The 15,785-nt window shown below is 41.5% G+C and overlaps 1 protein-coding gene across 1 annotated transcript; it reads right to left on the bottom strand.

Annotated features, from left to right (window-relative positions):
* Nucleotides 1–8,598: 8,598 nt before the first annotated feature.
* Nucleotides 8,599–9,540, bottom strand: OR4D1 (olfactory receptor family 4 subfamily D member 1). The gene has a single exon (NM_001388877.1). It carries the CDS (start codon nt 9,538–9,540, stop codon nt 8,599–8,601), a length of 942 nt encoding a protein of 313 aa, NP_001375806.1.
* Between the last annotated feature and the right edge of the window lie 6,245 nt (nt 9,541–15,785).

The following is a 15,785-nucleotide window of genomic DNA, read 5'->3' as shown; positions in this document are numbered from 1 at the left end:
GAGAGCTCTACTGAGAGGAAACAAGAAGTTTAGAAGATGTTACTGGTGTAAGGGGAGAAGATGAAGGAAGATGTTGAGATAGGAGCAATAGGAACAGACAAAGGAATCGAGGCAGGAGAGGAAGAGGATGGGAGAGGGAAGAAGAGAGCAGGTGAAGGAAGGGAAAATGGTTGCAGTGGGGAAGGAGAGGGAATGGGGCAAAACTGGAGAAGGAGGTGGAGGGGAAGAGGTAAGGGGTGTGGGGTTCGGGCTAGGGGCCTCTCCCACTCCTCCTGCCCTGTCTCAGTCCCATCCTCTCTCATGAGCTTTCTGCAGTCTAGATAGATTAAAGGTCATGTTAATCTCATTCTTTGGCTTCCATTTGCTTCCAATGACTGTTTAGTGCCCCTAGATTAAAACTCAAACTCTTCCATGCTGCTCAACATGCTTTGTGCATTTGTACAGAGTTGAAACACATGCTTACATATGTGCATGCAACTCCCTCTCAGCGAGTCACACAAGGCTATAAAATATAGCCTTCACCTACCTTTGTATCCCTGTCACCCAGGAACTGATTGCCATTTAAGAAATTCATAGCTTCTCATATGTGCCATAAACTCGTTTTTTTCTGTAGCCTTGGTAATGAGTTCTGTTTCCTGAAATGCCTTTTACTACCTTCTCACCCTACAAGGACTGGGATATCACCTGCTCTGTGACTCCTCCCCCATCTCTTGCATGCAGAATTAATCTCTTTCTCTGGGTGCCAACAAGGTTTTATAAATAGCTCCCTTAGAGCATTTTTCCCTTTCTTCTCTTGTCCCTCTCTCTTAACTAGAGTGTAAATTCGGTGACTCAATAGCTTCAGCACCTAGAACAGAAATGCTGATTTAGCAGTTGCTCCAAACATGTTTGCTAACAAATGGATTAGTAGTAGGTAATTCTGTGACCTTGTTTTCTGGGTCTAGGTGGGGATTTTGTGGTGTATTTCCTCACACTCTGCTCTCAGCACCCTCCGTTCCTGCTTGGTTGTTAAAAGCCTGGGTTTTCGGGGATCCCTGGGTGGCTCAGTGGTTTGGTGCTTGCCTTTGGCCCAGGGTGCGATCCTGGAGTCCCAGGATCGAGTCCCACATCGGGCTCCCGGCATGGAGCCTGCTTCTCTCTCCTCCTGTGTCTCTGCCTCTCTCTCTCTCTCTCTCTCTCTATGTCTATCATAAATAAATAAATAAACAAACAAACAAATAAATAAATCTTAAAAAAAAAAAAAGCCTGGATTTTCACATGCAACCTGAGGCATCTGTTTTCAATGTCACATTTCCCCTGAATTCCTTCCTGAGACTCTCTTCATAGTTCAGACTTACTACCATCCAGTCTATGTCACTTGTTTATGTTTATTCTCCCCTACGTTCCAGTAAGTGTTTTGGGTCCTTCTGGCAGCTGATTTATCTACAAGGAAGAAAACCTTGGTGTCTTACCTTCCTCCAGCCCAGAACCAAAGAATGGCTTCAGGTCTCACATAATCTTGAAGAGCCTTTTCCTGCAGCATCAGTTCCCTGGCCACTGCCCACAGATCACCTATGACGGCAGGGGTGACCCTAGGGAAAGAGGGCATATCCTTGGGGACACACTATTGGACTGGGCTCACCTCTGGAAGCAGAGCTAGGGTGATTCCACACCCACCCCCCCCACCATCACTGATTCCCCCTGGAGGCCAGGGAACAATGGGAGTTGTTAAAAGAGTTTCTAAATGTCTCAAAAACATATACTCTCTGAGAGGTCTTCCTTGGGGGCCAAAGTACCAAGGACATTGAAAACTTTAGAGATTTGCAGGATGTAGGATTCTAAGACCATGATCCGAAAGCACAAGAGTCTCTTCCAAGGAAACAGACTCTGAGAGTTTTAGACAAACCCATTTATTAGATCAGTGACTCTTACCCTTAAAAGAATCACCTGGAGAGCTTAAGACAGTGTGTCCCCAGCCCCAGACTTTCTCATTCAGTTGGGCGATAATAGGGCCAAAAATTTGCATTTGGAACAAGTTCTCAGATAATTCTGTTGCTCCTGTTCCTGGGCTACACATTTAGCACCGCTGACTGTTTTCTCTCTCTCTCTCTCTCTCTCTCTCTCATGCGCATGTGCAGAATATTCAAGCTAACATTTCTTCCTTTTTTCTTCTCCTTTCCTCCTCCTTCTTCTCTTTCTTCCTCCTTCTGCTTTTAAACTTAATTGATCTTTATTTAGGGAAAGTCGTATGTGGGAAAATGTTTCTATACTACAATGGAAACTCATGAAAAATCTTGTCCTTGGGGCAGCCTGGGGGCGGGGGGCGGGGGGGCTCAGTGGTTTAGCACCACTTTCAGTCCAGGTGTGATCCTGGAGACCCAGGTTGGAGTCCCACGTCAGGGTCCCTGCATGGAGCCTGCTTCTCCCTCTGCCTGTGTCTCTGCCTCTCTCTTGTGTCTCTCATGAATAAATAAAATCTTTAAAAAAAAAATGTTGTCTTTTATTTTACCAACCAGAACCACAGTGTCGATTTACCAACTGTATCCAGGTCTACTCATACTATTTATAAAATGGTAGAATTTTTTAAAATTGTAATTAAATTCAATTAATTATAACATAGTGTACTATAAATTTCTGAGGTAGAGTTTAGTGATTCATCAGGTGTGTATAACACCCAGTACTCATTACATCAAGTGCGCTCCTTAATGCCCATCACCCAGTTACCCCATCTTCCAACCCACCCCCCTTTAGCAACCCTCAGTTGGTTTCCTATAGTTAGGAGTCTCATATGGTTTGTCTCCCTTTCTGCTTTTATCTTATTTTATTTTTACCTCCCTTCTTCTATGATCCTCTGTTTTGTTTCTTAAACTCCACACATGAGTGAAATCATATAATTGTCTTTCTCTGATGGACTTATCTCCCTTGACATATTACCCTCTAGTTCCATCTATGTTGTTGCCAATGGTAAGATTTCAGTTTTTTGGTGGCTGAGTAATATGCCATTGCATATAAAATGCTAGCGTTTTATATGCGAACTATTACTGATTCTAGCACACTGATTGCTACAAGAAACTCTTAAAATGTCTCCTTATGAGAAAGCGATCAAAACCAAAATTCACTGTCACTGTAAGCTTGATGTGTTGTAAAATCTGATTTTTTAGGTCTCTCTGATCTACATAGCATTTCCAGGTTGGTCTATATTCTTGCATTGGACATGTTTACAGTTGGCCTAATAGGGTATCTCTGGCAGATAAGAATACAATGTGAAGATTTTCCACATACAGGAAATGTAGATTAAAAGAGAAACCAACCACTAACTCTTGTTTAGAGCTTCAGTCCAATTTAAAATTTAATCACTTGAAACCAAGTGGTCTGGATTGATTCTGGGGAAAGGGACAGGGCTTGTACATTTTGTTGATGATCATGTGGCTGATTTTTGAGTTCTGATTCTGACTTAGCTTTCACTAAGAGAAAACTGAGATATTTCAGTTAATGTATTTCCCCTGTCAAGACACTTATGGGTCTGTAGAATGTCCACCAAACCTCATCTGTTCACTGCATCCACTGGCCAACATAATGAATTCCCAACACCAGAATGGCAGGAAAGGAGTAATCATGCTAAAGACCCAGTCATGGAAAACTGAACTGAGAAAATGATTTCCCCATGTACCATATATCTAAGAAAATAAATATTTGTCAGGCTTAACTGTTGTTACCACCTCAAACTTGTATGGATGCAAGATAAATCTGGAAGGAACTTCATCTATATTCTCATTAAGGGTGCCCAGCATCACTGATAGTAATAATTCTCCTGTTATGATGGCTGGTTTCATATGTCAACTTGATGAGTCTATAGTTCCCAGTTATTCAACCAAACACTAATCTAAGTGTTGCCATGAAGGTACTTCACACTTGTGACTGCTACCTAATCAGTTGATTTTAAGTAAAAGAGAATTTCCTACATAACCTGGATGTGCGTGAGTCGGTGACTTAAAAAGCCTTGAGGGCAAGACTGAGGTTTCCTTGAAGAAGGTGACATTCTGGATTGTGGCTTCAGAGCCCCTGCCTGCCCTTCCTGATGCCTGTCCTATGCACTTCTACTGGCTCAGGGGTCAGTCTCACAATCATGTAGGTCAATTCCTTGTAATAAATCTCTTAATATATTCATATTATCTGGTTATGCAACTGGTTCTGTTGCTCTGGTGGAACTCTGACCGATACACCACCTTGTATGGATCAAATGTAAAACTAACTCCTAGGCAGGGCTAATTGAGGTCTTCTCCTCCTCATACCTCAGTCATCCCTGAACTAGATCATAAATGCAACTGGAATGGCAAGATTTGCAGATTAATGAGGCTAAGACATGGAGTATTCTCTGAGCCAGAATCAAACTATCACTGAGCATAACATATAAAGAAGTTGAATTACTATGTTGTACACCTGAAAGTAATGTACCGTTGTGTGTCAGCTGAGTATAGTTACACTCAAACAAAATATCGTTTTAACCTGCTACTACTGAAATAACGTACAGCCTTCCATCAACAACTTCTGAGAGCGCTGTTTTCACTAATCCTATATAAATAAAATGACAAAAGACCATTACTTGACTAGACCTGATTGTTTAGACCCTAAAGAACCAGATGACTATCTCTTTTATTTAGATTATTTATTTACTTATTCATGAGAGACAGAATGAGAGAGAGAGAGAGAGAGAGGCAGAGACACAGGTAGAGGGAGAAGCAGGCTCCATGCAGGGAGCCCAACGTGGGACTCCATCTTGGGTCTCCAGGATCAGGCCCTGGGCTGAAGGTGGCGCTAAACCACTGAGCCACTCAGGCTGCCCTAACTATCTTGATTTAACTTAAAAGTGTTGTTGAGAAGATTTCAACTTATACTACGAAGCTCAAGTAATCAAAACAATATGGTACTGGCACAGAAATAGACACAAACACCAAAGGAATAGAATAGAAAACCCAGAAGTGAATCCACAATTATATGGCCAATTAATCTTTAACAAAGCAGGAAAGAATATCCAATGGGAAAAACAAGTGTCTTCAACAAATGGTCTTGGGAAAACTGGACAGCTACATGCAAAAGAATGAAGCTGGACCACTTTCTTACACTATACACAAAATTAACTGGAAGTGGATTAAAGACCTAAATGTGAGATCTGAAACCATAAAAATCCTAGAAGAGAGTATAGGCAGTAATGTCTCTCCAGCAGCCATAGAAACATTTTTTGTGGAAATGTCTCCTGAGGCAAGGGAAATAAGAGCAAAAATGAAATATGGGACCACATCAAAATAAAAACCTTCTGCAGAGTAAAAGAAACAATCAACAACACAGATAACCTGCTGAAATGCAGAAGATATTTGCAAATGACATACCCAACAGAGTTAGTATTCAAAAGATATAAGGAACTTCTACAACTCAACAGCAGAAAACAAGAAATCCAATTTAAATCCAGGGGTACCTGGGTGGCTCAGTCAGATAAGGGTCTGCCTTCAATTCAGATCACGATCTGGGGTCTTGGGATTGAACCCAACATCAGGCTCTCCACTTAGCAGAGTCTGCTTCTCTCTTTCTCTCTCTCTCCTTATGTTTGCTCTTTCTAAATTAATTAATTAATTAATTAATTAATTTTAAAAATCTTTTTTTAAAAAAAGGGAGTGAGGTGCTTAGGTGGCTCAGTCAGTTGAGCATCTGCCTTTGGCTCAAGTCATGATTTCAGCATCCTGGGGTTGACCCCAAGTCAGGCTCCCTGTCATCAGTGAGTTGCTTCTCCCTCTACCTCTCCCTCTGTGATCTCCCTCTCTCTCTCAATTAAATTTTAAAAAAATTTTAATGGGCAGAAGACATGAACATACACTTCTCCAAAGAAGACATCCAGAAGACCAAAAGACATGAGAAAACACTCAAGTTACTCATCATCAGGAAAATGTAAATCAAAACCACAATGAGACATAACCTCACACCTGTCAGAAAGGTTAAACTCAAAAACACAGGAAATAACAAGTCCTGAAGAGGATGTGGAGAAAATGGAATCCTCAAGCACTTGGTGGGAATGCTAACTGATGAAGTCACTGTGGAAAACAGTATGGAGATACCTCAAAAAATTAAAAACAAAAGTACTCCATGATCCAGTATTGCACTACTCTATATTTACCCAAAGAATAGGAAAACATTAATTTGAAAGGATATATGCACCCATAGGTTTACTGAGTCATTATTTACAATAGCCCAATTATGGAAACAGTCCAAGAGTCCATTGATAGATGAATGGATAAAGAAAATGTGATATATGTACACAATGGAATATTAGTCATATAAAAGAATGAAATTTTGCCATTTGCAACAACATACTAGAGAGTATAATGCTAAGTGATATAAGTCAGAGAAAGACAAGTATCATATGATTTCACTCATATGTGGAATTTAGGAAACAAAACAAATAAAGGGAAAAAAGAGACAAACCAGATAATGAGCCAACATAGGGGAGGTAGTTGGGGGATAGGTGAACTAGGTAAAGGACTTTTTTAAAGATCTTATTTATTTATTCATGAGAGACACACAGAGAGAGGCAGAGACATAGGCAGAGGCAGAAGCAGGTTCCCTGTGGGGAGCCCAATGTGGGACTCGATCCCAAGACCCCAGGATCACGACTTAAGCCAAAGGTAGACACTCAACCACTGAGCCATCCAGGCACCCCTAGGTGAAGGAAGTTAAGAGTACACTTACCTTGATGAGGACTGAGTAATACATGGAATTATTGAATCACTATATTTTACATGTGAAACCAATTTAACACTGTATATGAATGATACTGGAAATGAAATTTAAGAGAAAGTATTGATGGGAAGTAAAAAAATAATTATAAATGGGAATGGGTGGAGGAACTAACATTAATTGAATGCCTACTATATGCCAAGTCCTGTGCTGGATGTTTTCCATTTACCCCACTGACCCACACAACACTGTGAGCAATTATGTAAATTTTATAGCTAAAGAAGTAGAAATTCAATGATGTCCAAGAGGAACACAACTAACAAGAGCTGGAGCCCAGATTGAGAGAGCCTTGGCCACAAATCCTGTTAGTGTCTCACTATACAATTAAAGACAGCATCAGAACGTGGGGAATGTTTTTAATTTAAACTATTTTATGAACAACTTTTTTTTTTTTTTGAGATTCATTCATTTACTTTAGAGAGAGGGGGGCGGAGAGGGAGAGGGAAAGCCCATGAGTGGGTGGATCAGCTGAGGGAGAGAATCTTCAAGAAGACTCCCTGCTGAGCACGGAGCCTGACCTGAGGCTAATCCCAGGACTCCTGAGATTATGTCCCTGGCCAAAACCAAGAGTTGGATGTCCAATCAACTGAGCCACACATGTACCCCATGAACAACTTATTTTAAACTTTTTCTGTACAGCCTTTGTCATGAAAGACATTGCACCAACCCATTTAAGGTTAATAAATTTGGATCTGAATCACATTTATATCATAAACATAGCATAGCCTCAGTAAGAGATGTCTTAAATTCTTAGGTCTACAGCTGTGTCCTTCTAAAGGAGGTATTTCTCAACAAATTCAGTTCAGAGGGCAGCCCTGGTGGCTCAGCGGTTTAGCGCCGCCTTCAGCCCAGGACCTGATCCTGGGGACCCCAGATCAATTCCCACATCAGGCTCCCTGCATGGGGTCTGCTTCTCCCTCTGCTTGTGTCTCTGCCTCTCTCTCTCTCTCTCTCTCTCTCTCTCTCTCTCCGTGTCTCTCATGAATAAATAAAGTCTTTAAAAAAAATTCAGTTCAGAATTGAGTATCTCATGTTGTGAGACCACATGTTAAGATACATCTGAGGAAATGTCTCCCATTTCTCTCCTTTAAGTCAATGTTATAGATTATAATTAGCATTTCTATGCTTCCTTCCATCCTTAGAATTGATATTCTGGATCACATAAGTAAAATTTTCATAAATTAAAAAAGGGACTCAAGATAATTTTTAAAAAAATTAAACCAGTAAGTGACTTCTGGTCATTCTGTCATTTACAAATGGAGTCAATAGATTTAAAGGGCACAAGAAAATTGACAACCACCAGTGAATGCAAAGACATAGCTGAGTAACATTACAGAACTCCAAAGATAAAGAAAGAAGATTAAAAGCAGAAAGCAGAAAAGATTGTGATTGTTCCAGAGGTAAGATGAAATTGTTCTCCAGTCACCACAGATATTCACCCATAGCTGAGGAACTCTCTAGGTTTTCCTTTGTGTTTGTGGGAGACCTTGAGTTTCACATCCCACCCATAGCCCTTGTCTCTAAACTTGAAGTCAGAGGATCCAAGTCCCAGCCAAGCTCTGCCACATACTTGCAGGTCACCATTAAGTAAGTCACTTCTCTCTGAGTTTTCTCATTTGTTAAAGTGTTTAACATAAAATAATATAACCACTGTCCATTTTATGAGGATGAGATAAAAGTGAGAAGCGCCTGACACAGTACCTGACACGGGAGTAGGTCCATAGAAATATCGATTTAATCTCAAATGTCACACTCTATAAAGACTTCTTTCCACTTTTCACATAGTAAAACAAAGGTTTAGAGGCAGGGCTTGTCATTTAAAGCCAAGATATTTTAAGTCCACTCTCTGTTACATACCATGAGGCGCTTGCCTAATCTCTTCATGGCTGCCTGCATCTCCTGATTCCTCAGGGTATAGATCATGGGGTTGAGCATGGGGGTCATAACTGTGTAGCTGATGGACACAGCCTTGTCCATGGGGAAAGGAGTGAAGGGCCGGGAGTAGATATAGATACAGGGAATGAAGATCATAGACACCACAATGATGTGAGTGGTACATGTGGAAGCTGCCTTCTTCTTGGCTTGCCCTGAGTGGGACCTCAGCATCACCAGGATGACCGTGTAAGATATCAGAAGGAGAAGGAACCAGATGAGAACTAACATCCCACTGTTGGAGATCATGAGGAACTCCAGAAGGGAGGTATCAGTACAGGCGAGTCTCAGCAGTTGTGGGACATCACAGTAGAAGTTATCCAGGATGTTGGGGCCACAAAAAGGTAACGGGAGCATCAGAGCAAGCTGGACAATGGAGTGAACAAATCCCCCTACCCAAGCAGCCACCACCAGCCCCACACACAATCGAGGGTTCATGATGGTGACATAGTGGAGGGGCCGGGAGATGGCTATGTAGCGGTCATAGGCCATTACTGAAAGGAAGAAGACAGTCCCACCACCCAAGAGGTGAAAGAAGAAGATCTGGGCCATGCAGCCCTGGTAGGAGATGGTCCGGACCTCATGAAAGAAGTCCACCAGCATCTTTGGAGAAGTGACTGTGGAATAGCAGAGATCTATGACAGCCAGATTTCGGAGCAGAAAATACATGGGCGTGTGGAGCCGAGAGTCAGAAGTCACTGTAACTATGATAAGGATGTTTCCCACAATGGTGGTGACATAGACAAATAAGAACACCAGGAACAGGAATTTCTGGAGCTCCTGGGTCTGTGAAAATCCTAAAAGGACAAACTGGAACACTTGTGTGATGTTCTGTGCTTCCATGTGATCTTCACCACATGCCTAAAGAATAATCATGCAAAGCAAAAAAAGTCATGAAAATTCCATCATTTTCCTTTGGAGAGTCAGGAATAAGTTAACCAAGGTCATTGTTAAATATATTCCAAGATGCAGCTTAGGAGAACCTTCCATGGAGATAAATACATTTTCAAGGCTCTCACAGACTTCTTTCCTTAACCACACCCTACATTGTATCACAGGCGTTTATTTATAAGTCTTTCCCCCTTTGTATCCCTCTGTCCTTGTCCACAGGTTTCATGTCTGATTCATACCTGAGGTGCCCAACATAGTGCCCTGTGAAATACAGGTTCCACAAATATGGTAGAATTAAAAAAAAAACAATTAATAAACATGTCATCAAGTACACGTGACCACAAATATCAGCATCATCTCAAAAATCTTGAGAGGATATAGAGACTAATGATTTTAGATAAACAAATAGATGCTTCTTCATGGCAAAGGTTTGACTAGCTGCATATGATTCATTGCCGAAGGAAGAGAGGTGTGGATGAGAAGAAATTGTCATGCCCTAATTTGGAACCAGATGTAAAGCCAACAAGCAGATGATCTTGGCTGAAGGTGGGATGATTAGTACTTCTCAGACTTTTCTACATAAATACCTCTCTAATGGCATTGTTGCCATTGGGCCGTCTGCAAAGGTAACTCAAAACAGCGCAGGACAAATGCAAAATTTCCTTGAATTCTCAAGCTTTATATTTTAAAAACTATGTGAACTTTCTATTATACACCTATCTCTAGACAATCTTTGAGGGGCTTTTTAAAAAATAAGTATTGTGGCTCATAAACCTCAATTGCTTAGACCAAGGAGTTATAGAAAACATAAAATAGAGAAGAAACATTTCTTTAGTTCAGTAAGTGAAAGTTCTAAAAGACATTCACTTGAAAAATAAAGGGAGTTCTTTAATGTTAAAACTCATCCCCTTGTGTTACACCTTTCGAAAATTGTTTTCTCTAATCATTCAGGAAAATTTGCCCTGAGGCTTGACCCTGTGAAGATAATAGAACATAAAAATATTTTTCTTCCCTGAGTCCCACCTGATATATGGGAAGAACAACAGCAATTGCACTAAAGTAGTTTTCATAGAGAATTGAAAAGTGTAAAAAGATTTATATCAACAAATATTAGACAGAATTATCTCTGAAATTATCTGTGAGGTGTTTCAGTACTTAAAACAGTATCATGTTTATCTTATCTAAAATTCACGTGTACCCCCAATGTTTGTGTAAAAATGGTGTTCTGGGAAGATGCACTTTATTCTGTGGCTTCACCAACTTCTAGCATAAGACTATTTGAAAAGCATCCCTATGGACAATCGAGAACCTCTGTAAGCCTTTTGGTGGGAAATGACATGATGAAACAGTTAAAATAGGCTTATCCCAGCACACTAGGGTAGAAAGCCCCGAGACAGGCAGGAGTGGAGCAGATACTCCAAGGGCATTTTCGGAGCAACCCCAACAGAGGATAACACATCTTTGTCTCTAGCTCTGTGTCCTTGCTCTAGCACATGGTGCCAAGGTTAGACTGGGTGGGCAGCATCTTAAATGGCCTGGTTTGGCCTCTCTGTGAAAGCCCTTGATCCTTAGCACTTTATCCTCAATTCCAACCTTCCCACTTAATTACTGATTGCTAAAATGCAAATAGCATTATTTTCTTATCTCTATCCCTATAAAGATTTCAACTATCTCACACTTTTATATGCCTTTATCAGTCAGAGATGCACACTATGTAATGTCAACTTCCTAAAAGATATTTTTCCTCTAAATCAAAACTTTTGGGGCTCCTGGGTGGCTCAGTGGTTGAGTATCTCCCTTTAGCTCAGGTCATGATCCCAGGGTCCTGGGATCGAGTCCCACATCAGGCTCCCCGCAAGGAGCCTGCTTCTCCCTCTGCTTATGTCTCTGCTTCTCTCTGTGTATCTCTCATGAATAAATATATAAAAATTTAAAAATAAATAAATAAAAACTTTAAAAAATTCTTCATTGCCTGAAAGAAAGAATTCACACTTAGATGGTCTTTCAAGGGCTCCTACCTTTCTTTGCAGATCCACCTGCCACTTAGCAGTTATTGAAGTAGTAAACATTTCTTGTAGTTTTAGCAGTAATTGCTGTCATTGTAGGAGTAGACATTTATTGAGTGTTCACTATGTGCTAGGCACTATGCTAAGCAATTTATAAATATTAGCTTGTTTGATTCTCATATAGTATTTGCATGCTTATAAAATATAGTATTATTAGTTATCCCCACTTTACAGATAAATAAGCTGGGGCTTAAAGAAGTTAAATAATTTGTCCCAGGTCACACTGAGAGTGAGTAGCAGAACTGGGACTCTCACTCATGTCTGATTAGTCTCAGAATATGCACTCTTAACTACTATTCTCTTTTTACTTGCTTCTTGCTAAGAACCCTTGGCTTCAACCAAATGGATCCCCTGTTCAGTTCTTTATGCATCAGGAGCTTTCATCAGGCCAGCACCCCACCTGGATTGCCTTCCCATCCTGTTCATCTATCTGAATCCTACCCCTCCTTCAAGGCCCGAGAGTAATGAGCTATTCCCTAATGTTAGCATGGACTGGTATTTTCCCACAAAGATGGCTCTATCTCCTCACTTGTGTATGTAATTTCAGTGCAAGTCTGATATGTTGAGTGCTACACAGTTCCTAGGACATGCATAGCCTTTCTCATAGATGGTTCCCAAGAGAGTGCTTGATGGCTTGATGGTGGGCAGAGTACTGGGATGGGCCAGACCACTGTGAGAGGTCAGAAGAGAGCAAGTCACCGCCAAATTCAAGGGAACCCCAAATCCTAATTCCCAGCATCATCAGGTTTACAAATCTAAAAGCATCATCTTAGCATGGTCAGCATGCTTTGCACAAACTTGTAAGAATCTTTAGAAATGATTCTTCCACCTACATGCAAAAAAGAATAGATTTAGATTGGAAAGCAAAATAAAGAGACATACTGAGAGGCATAGATATGAATAGGGAAAGAGAAGGATCCTAGACCCTTTCCTGTTATTGCTCAACCTTGTGTCCCATCCACTTTGCTTGTAGGAAATTTGTCCATGCAGGACCGAGAAAGGGGTGGGGAAGGGGGAACAAGTGGTTCCAAAAATAAGGGTAAATATAGTCTGTGGTCAGCTTGGAAGTATTAATGGATCTTATTAAGACAAGACATAGATGAAGAGAGGATGGAGGTACAGCTGTAGAGAAGGAATGGAGACTTGGAGTGGGAGAGCAGTGGGTAGGAGGAGGAAGAACAGAGGATTAAAAGGGAAACATTAGAGGGTGGGATGTGTGAGAGAAAGACCTGGTGTGTTTTCTTCTAGGTGTGGGAAGAAGCTGGAGTATGTGGGTGGGAGATGGGGGAGAAACCAGCTGTGTCTCTCTTCTGCTCTCCCTCCCACCCTCTGTCCTGAATTCCACACAACACATAAGCCAGTACAGACAAAAGTCTTAGTTCCAGATAAAATCAACTGTTCCCCCAATCCCCGTCCCCCAGCATTCTTGCCCAGTGACTTCTCCATACCCTCACTCTACCCCATGCTTGTCTTACAATAGGCTTTGCAGGAGCCTTCTCAGTGCTGGCTTGTCCATGGGAAGGACACTGTGGCCATCACTGACCTCCAGCCCAAAATGGCCACAGGGACTTAGAATCTTCACCCTCCAAGCTACCCTTCTCCTGCAGCTCCATTCTTCTCCTGGCCTCTGTCAGACCAAGAACACACAGAGGATTGGCCTTAAGGGAAAGGACACTCCTCAGGGAAAAAAAAAAAAAAAAAAAGGCTTAATGCACGCAATGAAGCTTGGCTGAGGCTGCCAGGGGCAGGAGCAATGGGAGTTATTAAAAAAAAGTCTGTGAGCTGTTGCATCAGATGTACATTATCATTGAAAAGCCGTCTTGGGTTCCAACACTCCAGGGTCACTGATCATAGGACCAAGATGAAGAAGAGGAAGAACCCTTATGGGAAATGAATTCCTGAGGAGGTTTAGAAGCACCAAATCCTTGGAGGTCAGCACCATGGGCAGTACAAGGCCTCCACCCTCTGCTTCCACCACTCTAGTTGAAAAAGTGAGTTCTATTCCAGGACATGGTCCAGGTCATGCCTTTGGTAGAGTCAACTCCAAAGCCTTTTTCACATGTCCATTTGTTAAAGCATATCTCACCCCAACCTCTGACCTGCTCTCCTCACAGCCAGCGTGACCATCTCACTACAAATTGGCTAAGTTTATTCTCCAGGTGTAACTCACATGCCATCAAATTCACGATTTTAAAGTGCACAGTTCAGTGGGTTTTCACGTATTCACAGGTTTGTGTAACCACCACCAGCCATGATCTAACTCCAGAGCACGTTCCTCACTCTATTTTTATATGTATATTTTTATTGGAGTTTGATTTGCCAACATACAGTATAACACCTAGTGCTCATCCCACCAAGTGCCTCCCTCAGTGCTCACACCCAGTCACCCCATTCCCCCCACCCACCTCCCCTTCCACTATCCCTTGTTCATTTCCCCGAGTTAGGTGTCTCTCATGTTTTGTCATGATTTTTCCCACTCATTTTCTCTCCTTTCCCCTGTAATCCCTTTCACTATTTTTTATATTCCCTGTATGAGTGAAACCATACAATGATTGTCCTTCTCGATTGACTCACTTCACTCAGCATAATACCCTTCAGTTCCATCCACGTCGAAGCAAATGGTGGGTATTTTTCGTTTCTAATGGCTGAGTAATATTCCATTGTATACATAGACCACATCTTCTTTATCCATTCATCTTTCAATGGACACCTAGTCTCCTTCCACAGTTTGGCTATTGTGGACATTGCTGCTATAAACATTGGGGTGCAGGTGTACTGCCATTTCACTGCACCTGTATTTTTGGGGTAAATCCCCAGTAGTGCAAATGCTGGGTCGTAGGTAGCTCTATTTTTAACTCTTTGAGGAATCTCCACAGTTTTCCAGAGTGGCTGTACAAGTTCACATTCCCACCGACAGTGCAAGAGGGCTCCCCTTTCTCCACATCCTCTCCAACATTTGTTGTTATTTCCTGTCTTATTAATTTTCCCCGTTCTCACTGGTGTGAGGTGGTATCTCATTGTGGTTTTGGTTTGTATTTCCCTGATGGCAAGTGATGTGGAGCATTTTCTCATGTGTTTGTTGGCCATGTGTATTTCTTCTTTGGTGAAATTTCTGTTCATGTCTTTTGCCCATTTCATGATTGGATTGTTGTTTTCTTTGCTGTTGAGTTTAATATAGATCTTTATAGATCTCCAGGATCTTTATAGATCTTGGATACTAGCCCTTTATCTGATACGTCATTTGCAAATATCTTCTTCCATTCTGTGATTGTCTTTTAGTTTTGTTGACTGTTTCTTTTGATGTCCAGAAGCTTTTTATCTTGATTATGTCCCAATAGTTCATTTTGGCTTTTGTTTCTCTTGCCCTCATAGATGTATCTTGCAAGAAGTTGCTGTGGCCAAGTTCAAAAAGGGTGTTGCCTGTGTTTTTCTGTCTTGATGGTCACAGCTTTGTAGTACAACTTGAAATCCAGCATTGTGATGCCCCCGGCTTTGGTTTTCAATATTCCCCTGGCTATTCGGGGTCTTTTCTGATTCTACACAAATCGTAAGATTATTTGTTCCAACTCTCTGAAGAAAATCCATAGAGCAACCTCCTATTCTCTAGCACGACTCCTCAGTCTAGTCTATCACCAGGCCCTGGGAACCACTAATCACTAATCTACTTTTTATCTCTGAGGATTTGCCCATTCTGGACATTTCCTGTAAATGGAGGCATATAACATGTTGTCTTCTTGCTTCTTTCTTCTTTCTCCAAGCATAATGTTTCCAAAGTTCCTCTCTTAGTTCTGCATTCCTCTTTACAACTGCATAATATTCTGGGGTCTCTGGATGGCTCAGTGGTTTAGTGCCTGCTTTCGGGCCAGGGCGTGGTCTTGGGGTCTCGGGATCGAGTCCCGCATTGGGCTCCCTGCATGGAGCCTGCTTCTCTCTCTGCCTGTGTCTCTGCCTCTCTCTCTCTCTCTCTCTCTCTCTGTCTCTCATGAGTAAATAAATAAAATATTTTTTAAAAACAACTGCATAATACTCCATTGTGTGGAAATACCATTTTTGTTTACCATAATCAGTTCTTGGATGTTTGGCTTGTTTCTATTTCTTGGCTATTATGAATAACATTGCTATAATGTAACA

This window comes from Canis lupus, chromosome 9 (assembly GCF_011100685.1).
Source record: "Canis lupus familiaris isolate Mischka breed German Shepherd chromosome 9, alternate assembly UU_Cfam_GSD_1.0, whole genome shotgun sequence".
NCBI lineage: Eukaryota > Metazoa > Chordata > Mammalia > Carnivora > Canidae > Canis > Canis lupus.
The sequence above is the reverse complement of the archived record's forward strand: the minus strand, read 5'-3'. Positions and strand labels throughout refer to the sequence as shown.

Bases quoted from the DNA above. Each gene is read 5' to 3' on its own strand.
- OR4D1 (NM_001388877.1), bottom strand. From the start codon at position 9,540: ATGGAAGCACAGAACATCACACAAGTGTTCCAGTTTGTCCTTTTAGGA.